This window comes from Pygocentrus nattereri, chromosome 5 (assembly GCF_015220715.1).
Source record: "Pygocentrus nattereri isolate fPygNat1 chromosome 5, fPygNat1.pri, whole genome shotgun sequence".
NCBI lineage: Eukaryota > Metazoa > Chordata > Actinopteri > Characiformes > Serrasalmidae > Pygocentrus > Pygocentrus nattereri.
This window is the reverse complement of record NC_051215.1, coordinates 792,516-810,015: the sequence shown is the minus strand read 5'-3', so window position 1 is coordinate 810,015 and position 17,500 is coordinate 792,516. Positions and strand designations below refer to the sequence as shown.

The 17,500-nt window shown below is 42.9% G+C and overlaps 1 protein-coding gene across 8 annotated transcripts in view; it reads right to left on the bottom strand.

Moving 5' to 3' along the window:
• Positions 1-17,500, bottom strand: part of actn1 (actinin, alpha 1) — a 70,976-nt gene that overhangs the window by 9,878 nt on the left and 43,598 nt on the right. For 6 of the 8 annotated variants that reach the window (XM_037538821.1, XM_037538822.1, XM_017720121.2 and 3 more), the window contains exons 9-18: positions 12,676-12,768; positions 11,691-11,921; positions 10,905-11,052; positions 10,677-10,827; positions 10,204-10,312; positions 8,449-8,589; positions 7,526-7,708; positions 6,340-6,474; positions 5,684-5,863; positions 4,482-4,628 (exon numbers count right to left, since the gene is read on the bottom strand). In XM_037538821.1, the coding sequence (XP_037394718.1) occupies positions 4,482-4,628; positions 5,684-5,863; positions 6,340-6,474; positions 7,526-7,708; positions 8,449-8,589; positions 10,204-10,312; positions 10,677-10,827; positions 10,905-11,052; positions 11,691-11,921; positions 12,676-12,768 (1,518 nt within the window). Of the gene's footprint in view, positions 1-3,772; positions 4,371-4,481; positions 4,629-5,683; positions 5,864-6,339; positions 6,475-7,525; positions 7,709-8,448; positions 8,590-10,203; positions 10,313-10,676; positions 10,828-10,904; positions 11,053-11,690; positions 11,922-12,675; positions 12,769-17,500 lie in introns of those variants that run through there. The other 2 variants (XR_005130323.1, XM_037538826.1) reach the window with 2 other exon arrangements.

Sequence of the window (17,500 nt, the reverse complement as noted above, 5' to 3'; positions counted from 1 at the left end):
AGAACAACTTCAACATGCAGAGAACCCTTTAAACATGCAAATGGCTCTTTGAGTGTTCAGACTTTTAAACAGAACTTTATTAAAGAGTCTTTGCAGAACCACCTTTTTTAAGAGTGCGCTGGTGGTTAACTGTGTAATACTCACGTTTAACTGTATGGTTTATGTGTAACAGTAGTTCTGTACACACTTTAAAAAATGGTTCTTCAAGGGTTTTCGTAAACAGATTATTCTAAATAACCATTTAAGCTTGAAATGGTTCTTTATAGAATTTATGGTTCTAAATAGAGTCATTGTCTTTACTAAAGGATCGAAAAAGAATCATCTTTTTAGGTGTGTACTGTGCTGTAACATTACTATAGTTAACTGTTGCTGTACTGTGGGTAACTGTGTTGTTGTTGTGCTGCACCATAATTTGGTTAACTGCGCTGCACCGTGGTTAACTGTGCTGCACTGTGGTTAACTGTGCTGCACCGTGGTTAACTGTGCTGCACTGTGGTTAACTGCGCAGCACTGTGGTTAACTGTACTGCACTGTGGTTAACTGCGCAGCACTGTGGTTAACTGCGCAGCACTGTGGTTAACTGTACTGCACTGTGGTTGACTGTGCTGCACCGTGGTTAACTGTGCTGCACTGTGGTTAACTGCGCAGCACTGTGGTTAACTGTACTGCACTGTGGTTAACTGCGCAGCACTGTGGTTAACTGTACTGCACTGTAGTTAACTGCGCTGCACCGTGGTTAACTGTGCTGCACTGTGGTTAACTGCGCAGCACTGTGGTTAACTGTACTGCACTGTGGTTAACTGCGCTGCACCGTGGTTAACTGTGCTGCACCATGGTTAACTGTGCTGCACCATGGTTAACTGTGCTGTGTTTTTAAGCGCTAACTGTGCTGGTCAACAGCACAAAGTGTTAATTCAGCGTGATGGCAGCCAACAGGCTGTGTCTGGGGTTAATCACATCCTGCACATCAATCACAAGGTCCCATCATATCATTTTGTCACACATAAAAATATACACAGTAAGTGGAAAAGCTTTAAAGATGCAGTGCATAAGATTTAGTGGCATCGAGTGGTGTGGTACCAGATTATAACCAGGTGGATCTCCCTCCCTCACCCCTCCCTTTCCAAGCGTGTAGTAGAACCGATGGTGGCTGTCAGGTTTTCTGCCGTCGTCTGTCCTGATTTTGTTTTGCTTCTTCATGTTTTCTCTTCTCTGACGGTGGCGATTCACCCTCTCTCACTTTTTCTTGTGCTAAATAATAAGTTTGATCCTCCATTTGTCTAAATTTGGGTTTTAAACTTTTCACAACACATAACAGTCAGCAGTACCAGCAGCGACCACTGATTCTTCTCTCTACATCTTCTGAGTGGAGTCACAGAGCCACCTAATTCAAGCTGTCGCTTCAGCGTAAAAGTGTGAAAGGCGCCCTCTAGAGGCAGTTTATGGTTTGTCTGTTCTGGGTTTCGGTAGAAACATGGTGGCGGTAGCCTCTGTTGGAAGGGAGCCACTCATTATGTAGATATGAAGGGCTCATTCGAAGATAACGAGAACATGAATCGTAGATACAGGTGATTATGAACACATAGTTTTGTTACTATATTTCATTTCTGATAATAGATCCCCTGAAATCTTACACACTGCAACTTTAAGTGGCATCTCTTCAGTCTTGTTCTAGTCAGTTTAAAGTTCTGCTAGTGTTGGATTTGTTTTCCCAGAGGAATCTAATGTGTTCAATTAGACTCGCTAATAGATTCAATTACTGAATGTACCACTCAGAAGCCCCTGCACACACAGGATAACGGGCCAAATGGAGCGTCCTGACCGCGTCTGGCAGTGCGTACAGCAATTTGGTCCACTGCATGTTCTGATTCTATGGCCCAGTCCCGTTTCACCCCTCGCCCCTAACACTCAGCTCTACCCCTCTGTTTTGCGTGTTCACGTCTAGGGGTGGGGTGTCCTGATTCTTGTTGAGACCCTCCAAACTGAGGCTTTTCAGACACTCTAAACAGAGTGTGAGAAAAAAAGAAAGAGACCAAAGAAAAACACAAATGTGAGGTTTTTCTGTTAAAAATGTCATAATCACATCACATTAATGAGACGTTAATCTAAGATAATGACGTTTCAGTGTTATTATGGTCCTTTCCTTCATAACAAGCATAAAACATCACTGATATCCTGACGTCTCAGTAGCTACATTTCCCGTTCTACATTCTGGCGCCCCGGGCATCAGAACTGCTGCTCTATTTAAGGAGAATCTCTGACTTCAGCTTCATATCACTGAAGAATTAGGGGGGGTGATAATAAATAACTGCCCCCCTCTTTGAAGGCGTATGATCCCTAAATGTAACTAAAGCCCAGCAGTGAGGAGCTGAACTTTCCCCTCCTCTGCTGTCCCTGCAGACGGGCAGGGTCGCCTACAGAGCGGCGCTAGTAGCTGTTAATGAAGTGATGCTCTTTTATTAGAGGGTCTCATTTCAGAGGAAGATCTCAACCACTGCCCCGTAGCTCAGGAACAAGGGGCAACACTCGGAAACAAGGGGTCGGGGTAAAAATAGGCAATGGGGCTGGGCCTGTACATGCAGTCAGGTCATCGTCCGGGACGTAACTCCGTATTAACTGCCACGGCTGGTATTAAACCGCAGAGCTGTGGCATGACAGAACAAATACTTGTGAGCCACGGCCACAGTGGGAGCAGCACATGTGTGGCTGTAATAGAGGATGTTTATATTAATGCGCACTCCGTCTGCCTGGAATCTTGCTAAATAAGGAGTTAGAGTGATTCAGAAGCTGTAAACTACACACTTTAAACCATCTGCCCTCACTGCAGCAAGACAGCTGCACTGATACACATACAGTCACACTGTACATGCAGCACCAGCATCACTCACACAAACATCAACATCAGTGTAAATATATTAATATTATTAATCAATTAAATGCATAAGTGCACGTCTGCACTCCTACAGAATTTACACTCCACCCTGAATCGTATTTATTTAACCCTTAAGAGTCGCAGTTATCATCACGGTTAACAGCATCCTGCTGTAACTTCATCTGAATTACGGTATTTCTCTTCGTGGCTCGTCGAAACCCAAAGCAAGGAAACTCGACTGGAAGTGCAGATCAGGGATGCGGGAAGGTGTTTTCATTTGAATTTTAAGCTCCATGCAAAATTATATGGCAATTAAAAATAAATAATAAAAACGTCAGAAAGCCCATCAGACAGAATGCATCATAACGTGGTACAGTGTAGCCTATAGGCATATAACTGACCGGTCAAACTGTATGAGCTGACCAGCAACCAATCAGACATGGCACTGTAATGGATTGTGACGCCCATTTACAGAGACTGAACACACATCAAGGAGGAGATGAAACAGTTTAAAAGTAATCTCATATATCAAAAATGCAGGACGTTATTACTTGAACTACTAGATGAATTTTTAAGTTTAAAAAAACAACATTAGGTACGAGAACCAGCTCACTGTAATGAAAAAGCAGCAGAAACCCAAACAGCATACAGCAGATTTAAATATGAATTAAATATAAATAATGTAAAATTTAATTAAAATAGAATATAAATATAAAAATATAATTATAGGAATTATATAATTATATAAAATAATATAAAATTAAATTAAAATAGAATATAAATATAAAAATATAATTATAGGAATTAAATAATTATATAAAATAATATAAAATATAAATTACATATAAAAATATAATAGCAAATTAAATATAAAATAAAGGTAGAAAATCCACCATAAAACAAAGGCTTTTATTTATTTTTATTTAAAGTAGTTGCAGTAAATCTAACCTGAAATCTTCCCACATCCCTTTATGCAGATTCTAAACTTCTCATTTTTACCACCAGAAGATAAAACGGAATATTTTATTTTTAACTGGAAGTTATTACTGTACTATTTCAGTCAGTCAGAAAGTCGGAAGTGCTGACCTTGAATACAAATGCAGTTGTAAATGTTCTCAATATTCTCTAATTCTAGTGAATAATTAGATTAGATATAAATTTCTATTTATTTAACGATAAAAAAACTCTAAAATGTGCCCTAACTTCTCCGAGGACACTTCTTATGTGTTTTTTCCCACCAATAATTTCAATACGGCAAATAAGAAAAACATGGAAATATCTGTAGATTTTTGTATATCTGAAATATCAAGATCTGCAATTAATATTTAATGATAATTAAGCAGCAAATGTATTGAATGCATACAAAAATGACGACAGCGACTCTGAGAGTATCTGACTGTCCACATGCAGACGCAGCTGTAATTCAGTGTAATGAGGTTCTGTTAGTGTTTTTATTTCCAGACCGTGTTTCTTACCGAGCTGCTCTGAGCGTCGCGGCCTGAGATCACAGAACAACAACGTTAACTCGATCCGTATCTGCATCTACACTCACTCTCACCGGCGCTGCAGCTGTGTTCAGTGCGTGTGTGTGTGTGTGTGTGTTACTGACCCGGTCAAAGTGGTTGAATGAAGCTCTGAACTCGTTGAGCTGCTCCTGGCTGATGCCCTTGGCGTCTCGGGTCAGGATCTGATTCTCGATCTCGTTGATGGTTCGGGCGATGGTGGTCAGGAGCTGCTCCCAGCCGACACGGATATGCTGAAACAGGACACGGTTAAAGGGTTACGGCGTCACAACAACACGGGTTACGTACTGTATGTGGTGGATATCAAGACGTTTCTACAATACATGATCAGCCACAATATAGATTTTTTACTGACAGTTATTAAGCTAGAACAGACAAAGTAGTGCCATATTTTGAAATTACTATCAAAAACAATGAATACAATCAGTTATAGTAATCCAATTAAACAGGACTATATAACTTAGGACTATATAATTTATAAAAAGCTCTATAATGTTCATATGATCCACGCAGTCGCTCTGACAGACTGTAATACACTACAGGAAGCGTAGGGGGCGATACGGCTTCTACTGTTTCATTTAAAAAGCTCTATAATGTTCATATGATCCACGCAGTCGCTCTGACAGACTGTAATACACTACAGGAAGCGTAGGGGGCGATACGGCTTCTACTGTTTCATTTAAAAAGCTCTATAATGTTCATATGATCCACACAGTCGCTCTGACAGGCTGTAATACACTACAGGAAGCGTAGGGGGCGATACGGCTTCTACTGTTTCATTTAAAAAGCTCTATAATGTTCATATGATCCACACAGTCGCTCTGACAGACTGTAATACACTACAGGAAGCGTAGGGGGCGATACGGCTTCTACTGTTTCATTTAAAAAGCTCTATAATGTTCATATGATCCACACAGTCGCTCTGACAGACTGTAATACACTACAGGAAGCGTAGGGGGCGATACGGCTTCTACTGTTTCATTTAAAAAGCTCTATAATGTTCATATGATCCACACAGTCGCTCTGACAGACTGTAATACACTACAGGAAGCGTAGGGGGCGATATGACGTCTATTGTTTACTGGACCAAAAAAGAAGAAACCCTCAATCAGTTTACTGGGAATAAGGAACAGTTAGGATGGCAGCAGTTTGCCATAGAAAGCAGGTCACGCTCTAAAGTAAGATGATGAATAAATTGAATAGAATAAAGGAGCAGAGATGTGAAACTGAGAGGCTATCATTAGCATTGTGTCCTCAAGCTTCCTGCTGTGAAGAGGACATCGGGTACCTCCATGGTGTAGTTGGTGTGTTTGTTGTCGAATATTAGCGCCTCCTGGATCTGCTGGTGGTCTCCCTCCAGCTGGTCTATTTTTGGTTTGTAGTTAACGATGCTCTTCTCGTACTGCCGCAGGTGGGTCAGCTGGTCCTCCAGAGTGCCGTGCATTTCAATGGAGATGCGACCGATCTCCTGCACACAGAAAGAGACGCTCCTATACATTCATATGTGTTGAATCTACTGTAAAGCTACTGGAAAAGTGCTGCATGAACAAAACCAGGGATGCACTGAAATTTCTCAACTAAAAACCAACCCAAAGCGCCATTTTTGACAGTTTTCAGCTGAAATGTTCTAAAAGAGAAAACAAGGCTGAAAATGGTGAAAACACTACAAATACAAATCATTTTAAACGAGGAAAATGATCTAAATGGTCTCTTTTGGTCAGCAGACACGTTCAAACAGATCCACCAGTAGATCACCAGTGAGAACATCGGCTGTGTGGAACTATTTCACGGTTCCTACAAGAAACACAGGACATGAGGAAATCAATAACCACTTTAATTTCAATGTTCAGCCCGGCGTGTCCTGAGCTTTGGTTTCTGTTCTGGCCCAGAATTGACATTTCGGTGCATCACTGAATAAAACTATGTTCTCAGCAGGTTTCTGACCTCCATCTTGGTCTGGATCCAGGGTCCGATGACGTTAGCCTGGTTAGCGAACTGTCTGCGCAGTCGTTCGTTATTCTGCTGCCGTGCATGTTCCTCTATTAGAGCCTGATCCCTCTGAGGCACCAACTGCCTCACCTGCACACACAGCGAGAGCCACAATTACACACAGTCACAGAAATACCTCCTATAATGTATATCACACCCGCAACTTTGCATTTAAATATGCGCATATCACTGATGTTTATATCCCTGTTCGTACCATTCACTGCATATCCTCTTTATAATTCCGCTGTATATGTTTCGCTGACATGACGTGCGCTTTTTATGTCTATTAATTCCTCAAAAAAATTATTTAATAAATACACGACTTATCAAATTATCCTATGCCTCTTTTATGTCAAACAATTTTTGGTTGCATCCACATAAAACTCATTTTAGTTTCTTTTTGCCTCCAATAGTCTAAAAACAGGCCAAACCGTATATGTTCATTAAGTAAACTAATAAAAAAAGGCAATTAAGTTACAGAAAATTCTAGATAAAATATTTTGGCATAATTTTATGTCTGAAAACTTTGGAGTAAAACTGAATAATAAAACTTTAAAAGAGCTCAACTCACTGAAAAACGTCTGTCTGCGGGTCAAATGTCCGGTGACCCAACCACAAACACGGGACTTTTATTCTGACATGCTCTACAAAAGAGGGGCCGGGGTTCTGCTACATGATGAAGACCCCAAACGCCCTTCATGGTTCAATGCCAAGGCCACAGACTCAGTAACGGTGTGATGTTTGAGTCGTGGTTAGAACGGTTCCGTTTACCACGGCAGGTGTTCTGACCTCAGGAGAACCATGAACGCGGAATTATTATAATAATTTTATTTATATGAAAAAATCTAAGTATAAACTCAAGTTGAAGGTCAAAGGTTCTACGGGTGTCTAAGCAGATCCTGTTCACTCTGAAAAGTCTTTGTGTTTAATATCTAATAATAAAGCTCTCGCCACACTCTCTACATTCAACACAGACACACATCCTGTCCTTTTAAATAAGATTTTTATATAACTGTAATTTTTGTCATTAATTTTTAATTTTTAGAGTAATACTGTGTACTGTACTTTTCAAATAATGATTCTGGCTGTGATTTATGTACAACTGAATGGTGGTGTGTCTCCAGTAGGGGGCAGCACTGACCTTGTCCCACTTGGCGTTGATCTCCGTTGGGTTGATGGTGGTGTATGGGTTGGTCCCGGCCATGTTAACGTGGTACGTCTGAACGATTTTGGCGATCTCGTTGTGGATCCCCAGAATGGCCTGCCGCTCCTTATCGGCTTCAGGGAGAGTCGCTTTGAACTGCTCGTGAGCCGTACTCAAACCCTGACACGCAAATATTAATAACATCTGTATTTACACCATAATAAACATCAGACTCTAATAACTAGCTTATTAACTCAAATCTCCCCGTCTTTACACAGCTGGATGGATGGGTTTAGGAGTCGATGACTGTATGGACGCACATTTGGATGGACAAAAGAATGGATGAAATGATGAAATGTTGGAGGGTTGGATGGACAGATGGATGAATGGATTTCTGGACAGGTAAATGAGTGGATGAATTGGATGAATGGTTCGATGTGTGGATGGATGGATTTATGGACAGATGAATGGTTGGATGAATGGTTGGATGAATGGTTGGATGAATGGATAGATTGATAGATGGATGAATGTAGAGGTAGTTGCCTGGATGGAGACATGGCTTCACCTTTGAACTGATGGATAGATGTGACAGTTGAATAGAAGGACAGATGATGGATGGATGGCTGGACAGATGTACAGTTGGAGGGATAGATGGACGGATGGATGAGTGTGGACACAGAGAAGGATTGACGAATGGATCGATACAGAATTGCATGAACAGACAGAACAAACAGATTTATGAACAGATGGATGGACAGTTGAGTCTCTAGATGGATGGTTTACGAATGAATGGATGGATGGATAGTTAAGAAGGATGGATGGATGCAGGCCCAGCTGGATGAATAGAAGGATGGACAGGAAACTGATGGATGGATAGATGAATGAATGAATGAATGAATGGATGAAAGCATGGACTGTACCTGTATCTCCTCGATTGTGTGGACGATGAAGGTGTCCTGCAGGTCCTCCATTGCTCCCTCCATCCAGTTGTTGAAGGGCGCCGCCCTTTTGGCAAATTCCAGGTACAGCTGATCAATCGTCTCCAGCAGCTTCTCTGTTCTCTGAAACATCAAACACAGTCAACACACACTAATCACACACACACACACACACACACACACACACACACACTACTCACACACACACAACACACACTAATCAGTCAATACACACTAATCACACACACACACACACACTAATCACACACACACAACACACACTAATCACACACAACACACACTAATCACAATCAATACACACTAATCACACACAACACACACTAATCACACACAACACACACTAATCACAGTCAACACACACTAATCACACACAACACACACTAATCACAATCAACACACACTAATCACACACAACACACACTAATCACACACAACACACACTAATCACAGTCAACACACACACACACACACACACACACTACTCACACACACACAACACACACTAATCAGTCAATACACACTAATCACACACACACACACACACTAATCACACACACACAACACACACTAATCACACACAACACACACTAATCACAATCAATACACACTAATCACACACAACACACACTAATCACACACAACACACACTAATCACAGTCAACACACACTAATCACACACAACACACACTAATCACAATCAACACACACTAATCACACACAACACACACTAATCACACACAACACACACTAATCACAGTCAACACACACTAATCACACACAACACACACTAATCACAGTCAATACACACTAATCACACACAACACACACTAATCACACACAACACACACTAATCACAGTCAATACACACTAATCACACACAACACACACTAATCACAATCAATACACACTAATCACACACAACACACACTAATCACAGTCAATACACACTAATCACACACAACACACACTAATCACAGTCAATACACACTAATCACACACAACACACACTAATCACAATCAATACACACTAATCACACACAACACACACTAATCACACACAACACACACTAATCACAGTCAATACACACTAATCACACACAACACACACTAATCACACACAACACACACTAATCACAGTCAATACACACTAATCACACACAACACACACTAATCACAATCAATACACACTAATCACACACAACACACACTAATCACACACAACACACACTAATCACAATCAATACACACTAATCACACACAACACACACTAATCACACACAACACACACTAATCACACAGTCAATACACACTAATCACACAACACACACTAATCACACAGTCAATACACACTAATCATACACAACACACACTAATCACACAACACACACTAATCACACAACACACACTAATCACACAACACACACTAATCACACACACACACTAATCACACAACACACACTAATCACACACACACACACACTAATCACAGTCAATACACACTAATCACACACAACACACACTAATCACAGTCAATACACACTAATCACACACAACACACACTAATCACACAGTCAATACACACTAATCACACACACACACTGTTGTCTGAGAGTTTTATTGTCTGTAACTTCGCTGTTTGGCTTTTTAAAGAGACACAGGTGTGGTGTGAGGTGTGCACTGCTAATCATGTGTGTGTCGTTCAGGTGTGTGTACTACCTGCAAGGCCTCACTGCGTTTCTGAGTCAGAGCTCCGAGAGCGTCCCACTGATCACAGATCTTCTGGCAGCGCGCGTTCACGCTCGGAGAGTCGTAATATTCCAGCTCACTACAGGCAGGTGGAGGAGGTCAATACTCTTTTTAACACATGAAAGACCTGCTCACTTTATCTATTCACTCTGAAAGAATTCAGCATGTGACGTTTGAGAAGATACAAAGTTAATCAAACTGTAAGTCACTCCGGATAAGAGCGTCTGCCAGGCGCCATAAATTTAAAGGTAAATAAGCTGGAGAGCAGAAACACAATGTGATAGTCCTGAACATGAGGAGTGTAACGTACCGTCTGTAAACACATGAGGGTTATTTAGACTGTACAGATTGAAAGTATTTAAACTGTGAAAGTTTGAGATTATTTATGCCGAGTTTTGAGTGTTTAATTAAAGCTGGTGTGACGTTCTGGTATGTAAACACACTTGAGCTCCTGGGCGATGGCTGCGATCTGCTCCACACGGTCCTGGTGGGCGGCAAGGTCACTCTCGAAGGCCTCGTGTTTCTTCAGCAGGGCTTTAATCTCCGACAGAGACGCCGTCTCATAATCCTTCTGCGTCAGCATCGCCTCCTTACCTGCAGGGGGCGACAAAAACACCACATCAGCCACAGACCGACAACGGTCCAGCTCTGACCCGAGTCTGAAGCCGTACCCTCAGTCCAGGCCTCATGAATCGCTGCTTTCTGACGGAATTTCTCGGCCAGGTGATCCAGTCTCTCTAGTCTGCGGATTTCGTTCAGCAGCCATTCCTCGTAGCCTTTCTCTGCTCCCTCTAGCGCCCCCCACGCGTTAGAGATGTCCTGAGCAACACACAAACATAGATACTGTTAGCAGTGGCCTCCACAGCATGACCAGTTCATTTATACAGCACACTTCATGTTCAAAGTGCTCCACAGCTCTACGGATAACGATCCCGCTAACTGAGAAATCCTGCTAACAAAGATTCAGTGAATCAGGAGGTCACAAATTTCAGCATGACTCAATTTTGATTCTTTAGGAAATTATTCATGGAGTCATGACATAACAAATAAACCCATGATTGTATTCCTGATTTGACTCAGTGGCTCAGGAAATACCAACGTTCATCATGAGTGGATTCTGAGTCTTTATTATCTCTCTCATGAGTCGACACCAATTCTTTAGTAAACTATTTAATGAATCATAATCACAATTTTCACCTCTATTCAATTCCAATTCTTTACGAAATGACTCAGTGAATCATGAAATTGCAAATTTCACTATAATTCGATTTATTTTGCTTAATTTTATTCAGAATATATACAAGAAATACACTATGTTTTCAAAAACAGACCAAGAAATACATAAATACATTTTACCCATATTAAATATTGTTATAATTGTTCTCTTAATGTGATCTGAAGGTTCTTCTGCACCGCTTTCGGAACTTTAGGGTTCCGTGTACTGAGAGTGCTCTCACCGACACCATCTTCCCCTCTGAAGGCATGAAGGCCGGCCGGTTGCTGAGGCGCAGTTTGGTCTGCAGGGTGTTGAAGTTGATCTCCAGTTGGCATTTCTCCTGGACTTTGGGAGGTTTGTGCTGACGGCGGTAATCGCGGAAGTCCTCCAGCTTCTGCTGCATAGCCTGCATGGTGCTCTCAGGAACACGGTTCTCCAACCAAGGGATGGTTCTTCTGATCCACTCCAACAGCTACGGAGAGAGAGAGAGGGAGAGAGAGAGAGAGAGAGAGAGCAGGACAGTATAGGACCCCACATTGAGGGAGAAATGGAAGGAGAAATGGAATTCAGGATGGATAGATGAAAGAAAGGATGGATGGATGGATGGATGGATGAATAAATCAATTGATGGATGCACAGTTGCATGGATGGATGGATAAATTGATGGAATAATGAGTGGATACACAGTTGATAGATTGATTGGATGAATGGATGGAGGGAGGGATAAATGGATAAGCAGATAAATGGATGGATGAACAGATGAACGAATGTATGGATGGATGAATAAATGGATGGATGGATAAACGAATGGATGGATAAATGGATGGATGGATAAACAGATGAATGGATGGATAAACGGATGGATGAGTGGATGGATGGACGGATGAATAAAGGGAACAGACAGATGGGTAATGATAATTGCATGAATTGATGGGAGCCCAGTTGTGAGCACAGACGGATGGACGGATGGAGAAAGATGGACAGATGGATGGATTGATGACAGAGGAAGAGAGAGAATGAAAGAAAAACAAAGTTAGTGATTTTAAAGTGTTCTGTCCTTCCTATCCACTCTGCTCTCGCTGGGGTTCTAATCTCTGTATTAACACATTTTAATATTTGATATCGGAGGTGTTGTGAGCACAAGGAAGGGGGGGAGGAGGGGGGCAAAGTGAGGGATGAAACAGAGGGATGGGGGGATGAGAGGAGAGGAGAGGACGAATGCTCACATCACTGGCCAGTTTTTCATAGTCCTCCATCAACTGCTCGTTCTCCTGATTGACGGCCAGCACCTTGCAGATCCGATTGGCTGCCGTCTCCGCCTGCAGGGAGTGAGGACACACAGTGAATCCCGGCAACCGCATCCATCGCCACGGCAACCACGCAGATGCCATGGCGATATGGTCAGAGAGGCAAAGAGAAGGATTCTCTGGTGCTATCTGATTTTGGAACTTGTTCAACAACAAGGTTTATAACAGCTTAATTACACAATAAAGGGCCCCAATTTTCAATTTCTATCTTTTTTCTGGCCTTATAAACCAAAAACAGTCATAATTGTACATAATTGGGCAGCACTTGTGAGAAATGCTATAACTGTACACAGGAGCTGGTGCTCTGACAAGGTGGGGGGAGGGGGGGGGGCTAAACCTAATGCTGAGTAAACAAAGTGTATCATATTGATACCTTATTGATCTCATGCATTATAAGTTAAAAAGAAAAACAAATCATATCAATAACAGGAAAAATAATCTCACGCATATTCAGTACAGAGGTTCAGTTTTGCAGCAATTACATTACCTTAATCTGCATGTTGATAGAAATGTTTTAGCAAAAATAATTAAGACGGCAGTGATAATTCCAGGGCAGGACAGAAATGTCCACAATGGCCCTTATTCAATCAACTTGTGTAAAAAAAAAAAAAAACGCAGATTTTTTCATAAAACTTTCATAAAACTTTCGTATGACGTGGAAACTTTGAACGCAAATGATGAATCAGTGTTGCGCGTGAAATCAAGTGCATATCGTTTTCATGAACTCTAATTAATTCTGGTTATTTGGTAAGGAGCCAATAAAACGACAGCATTCAGCAGCTCATGAGCCAATGGCTGTGCTCGTAGGCGGAGTTTGAGGTGGAGCAGTGAGTGCGCTGCTCCCCCTACTGACAAAACTTTATAGTGTTAAAACTAAGACGACTGAGAAGATTAGAATGAAGATTATAAAACCCAAGCACAGTATAATGTTTCTTGGAAATTATAACAGTTGCAGTGTTTATTTAAACTAATGTTTATTTAAATAAGTCCATCCACTTTAGTGCTGGGCTGCCATTCACACAAGTTACTACTGTTATTCTTATTATATTACTGTTATTGATTATATTGAGTTTAGTTATGTTTAGTTTAGTTAAGTGCAAATCAGGAATGATTTTCAGGTTGTTACCCCCACCGGGGAGCATAGCCGACTTTATGATGACGCTTTGATCTTAATGACAACAAGTCTCTGATTCCAGGATCCTAACAGTAACAACATGGACACCTCAGAGAGGACAGCAGGCGAAGAGCCTGGTGATTTTGGGGCCTGTGTCTCTGGTTCTCTGAAGGCCAGCGGTGCGATCCAGGGCTCGCTGGAAAGGGCGAGTCAAGCTCTACTTGACTGGGCAGTCGTGGGCTGGAGGTTAGGGAACCAGCCCTGTGACCGCAAGGTCGCCGGGTCGATCCCCTTGGCTGACAGTCCATGACTGAAGTGCCCTTGAGTAAGACACCTGACCCCCAACTGCTCCCTGGGCACCGTGGATAGGGCTGCCCACCGCTCTGGGCAAGTGTGCTCACTGCCCCCTAGTGTGTGTGTTCACTAGTGTGTATGTGGTGTGTCACTGCACGGACGGGTTTAGTGCGGCGGTCTAATTTCAGTGTGCAGACACAGTTGGCTGAAGGTTCTGAAGTCAATTAGTTTGGCTTCGTTCTATCATTTCTCTGCTGATCTACCAGATCAGATACTGAACGTCGTTATCTCAGACTACAGGAAAAGGCCTGTGTGGTTGGAGAGGCAGCTCAATGGCCAGTAATCCTGTAGAGCTAGAACTCAGTTACGGTGAGTTACGGTGCTCTCTGGCGTTCCGGGTGAGCGCCTAAGTCGGATACAAATTTGTGACATCCCAGGTTCCGTATTTCTGGTTCCCTGACGGCCAGCACTGCTATCCAGGGCTCAATGGAACGGGCATGTCATGCTCTACTGACCCGAGGAGTTTGGTCTTCCTTTCTCCTGTGTTTTTTTTTTTACGATGTCAACAGCGATTAGTCGCCGTCAACTCAAATCACATAACCGTCAATTTTAAAAGTCTGAAGTCGTGCAGCCCCCAACCCTGACCACGAGAGTTTGAGCGTTCATTTTATGATCAGATTTGACCGTGGGCAGCTCTGATGGATAAGGGTCACTGTGCTTCAGGTTTGTTTTGCATACAAAACTGAACTCTGGCACATTTTTAGAGCAGAAAACAGTTCTGGAGGAAAATTGCACAATACGGCCCAAAGGCAGAGAAAACAGCTGGTCTGAAAGGCACACAGGAAGAGTGGAGAGAGAGAAATAGAGAGAGAGAGACAGAGAGAGAGAGAGAGAGAGAGAGAGAGAGATACAGGCTCAGGCTTGGCCAGACACCAAGGGGCAAGATCAGACACGACCTGACCTTTTGACCCCTGCGAGTGAGTGATGTGTATGTTGGAGCCAGATGCTGTTTAGGCCGGTCAAACTGAATGGGGTCAAAGGTCAAGTAGCACTTGAAAATGATATTAAACTGCGTCGCTTTAGCTGCGGCTAATCGAGCAGCACTCCTGAGCTTAGCGACCTGCTAACAGGTCCTTATAAGGGCAGACAGGATCTAACAGCTTCCATGAGCACACTCCGAGCATGCTGGGAATGTTTATCAGGGGCATGACTCACACACACACACACACACACACACACACACACACACACACACACACACACACACACACACAGCCTGAGGGAAGCCAGATGGAGGTGATGAGTCAGCACACGAGTCGTCTCTGTCTGATCCTGCACTGCACACCCTGCAGGAAACGCTAAACCAGCCGACCCGTCAGCGCAGGGGAACCGAATGACTGAGCCAGGCTCTCAGAACGAGCTGAACTGTCTGGAACACTGGAATTCCACCCATTTCTCAAATCTTCTGCATAATTAAGTGGTTAAGATGTAAACGGAGTCATTCAGAGTGCTTTACACTGCTCACAGTGGTGGTGATGGGAAACAGACGTCCCCCTCTAAAAGCTCCTCACAGTGGTGGTGATGGGAACCAGACGTCCCTCTAAAAGCTCCTACAGAAAGTTCCTACATGAACTGGTTCTGAATTCACTGCCTGATGACTGAGACGCTGTTGAGATGGTTTTGAGAAGGTTTTTTTCGCCTAGGAGGTCAGAATTGAGGAGGTCATACCGACCACCCCTACTGTAGTCGTGGCGACCCCTGGTTCCTATCACCACCACTGTGAAGACATCTGAACCATCTCTCTGATTACACCTCACACACTGAAAAGGGACCATTAGAAACCATCAGGATCAAAACCTAATGGTTTGGCTTTCTAATGGGAAAGAAACGACCACCAGTTTCCCGTAGAACACCTTTAGGTCCCATTAGGAAACCATAAAATTCATTTAGAATCAGCTGCTGGTCACCTGATAAACCATTAGGCTCCTTTACACTGTGATATGAACTCATTAAAAGGCCAAAAAAACCAAAAGAACCAAAAGAAACACTTCATGGTTTCTAAGGGCTTTTTCAGCAGGACAAACACTGAATTTTGCAGGAAATTTGACAGTTCGGATCAAAAATCAATGCCCTTAATTTTTCCCCTCAATCCAAAATCTAGTCAATCAGCTGGAACACGTTTGGTGTCTAAAGACCTCCTCTAGCTTTAGCGCTGGAGCTACGAGGCTAAAGTAGCCGACAGGTAACGGACGCCTGTACATATTAGCATTAGCATGGTGCTAACTGCAGACCTAAATCATCACACACTCACCTCAAACCGCGTGGAGCTGCTCAGTGTCTCTAACAGACTTGAAAGACTTGATTCTGTGGCTTCTGACACCGTGACTCACTGTTATCTATAAACACGGACTGAAGTGCTGAGCTTCCAGACTCCCGGCCTTTAGCTGTGCTTTAGAGTGGGGTCCTCACTCAGCACTGCTCACAGAGCCGACCCTCCGATGCTGACTCTCACCACCAAAACAGAGCGTTCAGGACCACCAAGCGTTCAGGACCACCTCACCTCCTGCTGGAATGACAAATTTCTCACTGTTGCTTTTCAGTTAGGAGCACCGTCTGACCATCGACTGTCTGCAGACTCCAGAGTTTCCTCTGAAATGCAGGTGTTATTAGTGAGTCTGTGCTGCAGTAACAGCCTCTACTCTTCTGGGAAGGCTTCTAAATGTTGAACATTGCTGTGAGGGTTTGATTGAGCCTTAGTGAGGTCAGGTACTGGTGTTGGATGGTCTGTCCTGGGTCACTCCAACTCACCCCAAAGGTACTGGCTGGAGCTCCATCACCCCAGAGAACACAGCTCCACTGCTCCACAGCCCAGCGCTGGGGGGCTTTATAGCCCACGCTGGGTACTCTTCATAGAGGCCTTAGACTCATGCGCAGCTGCTTCATTCTATCGGTTTCTCTCTTTGGACATTAAAGCCATGACAGCAATGCCAAAGGAGCTGAATCCACTCATTAGAAGACGCGTCCAGATACAGTGCGCTTGCTGATGTTTTGGATGTATTTATCTTCAAGGCTTTATGGTCATCAAAGTGCCTTCCTGGTTGTGGACAGCAGGTTTTCTCCAAATAAAGAATAAGACTGAACAGTTTTCTCCTCCAAACCGTTGTTAAAATCTCACATTGAAGCTCTTTTGGCTCAAAGGTGGTTTAAACATCTGAAAGGTTTGAGCGCTGACATCACAAGAGCTTTCCATCTTTAAAAAAGACGGTTTTTCAAGGGTCCTTTAAAAAAGAAAACGGTTCTATATAGACCCATGAACACTCAGAGAACCATCTGCAT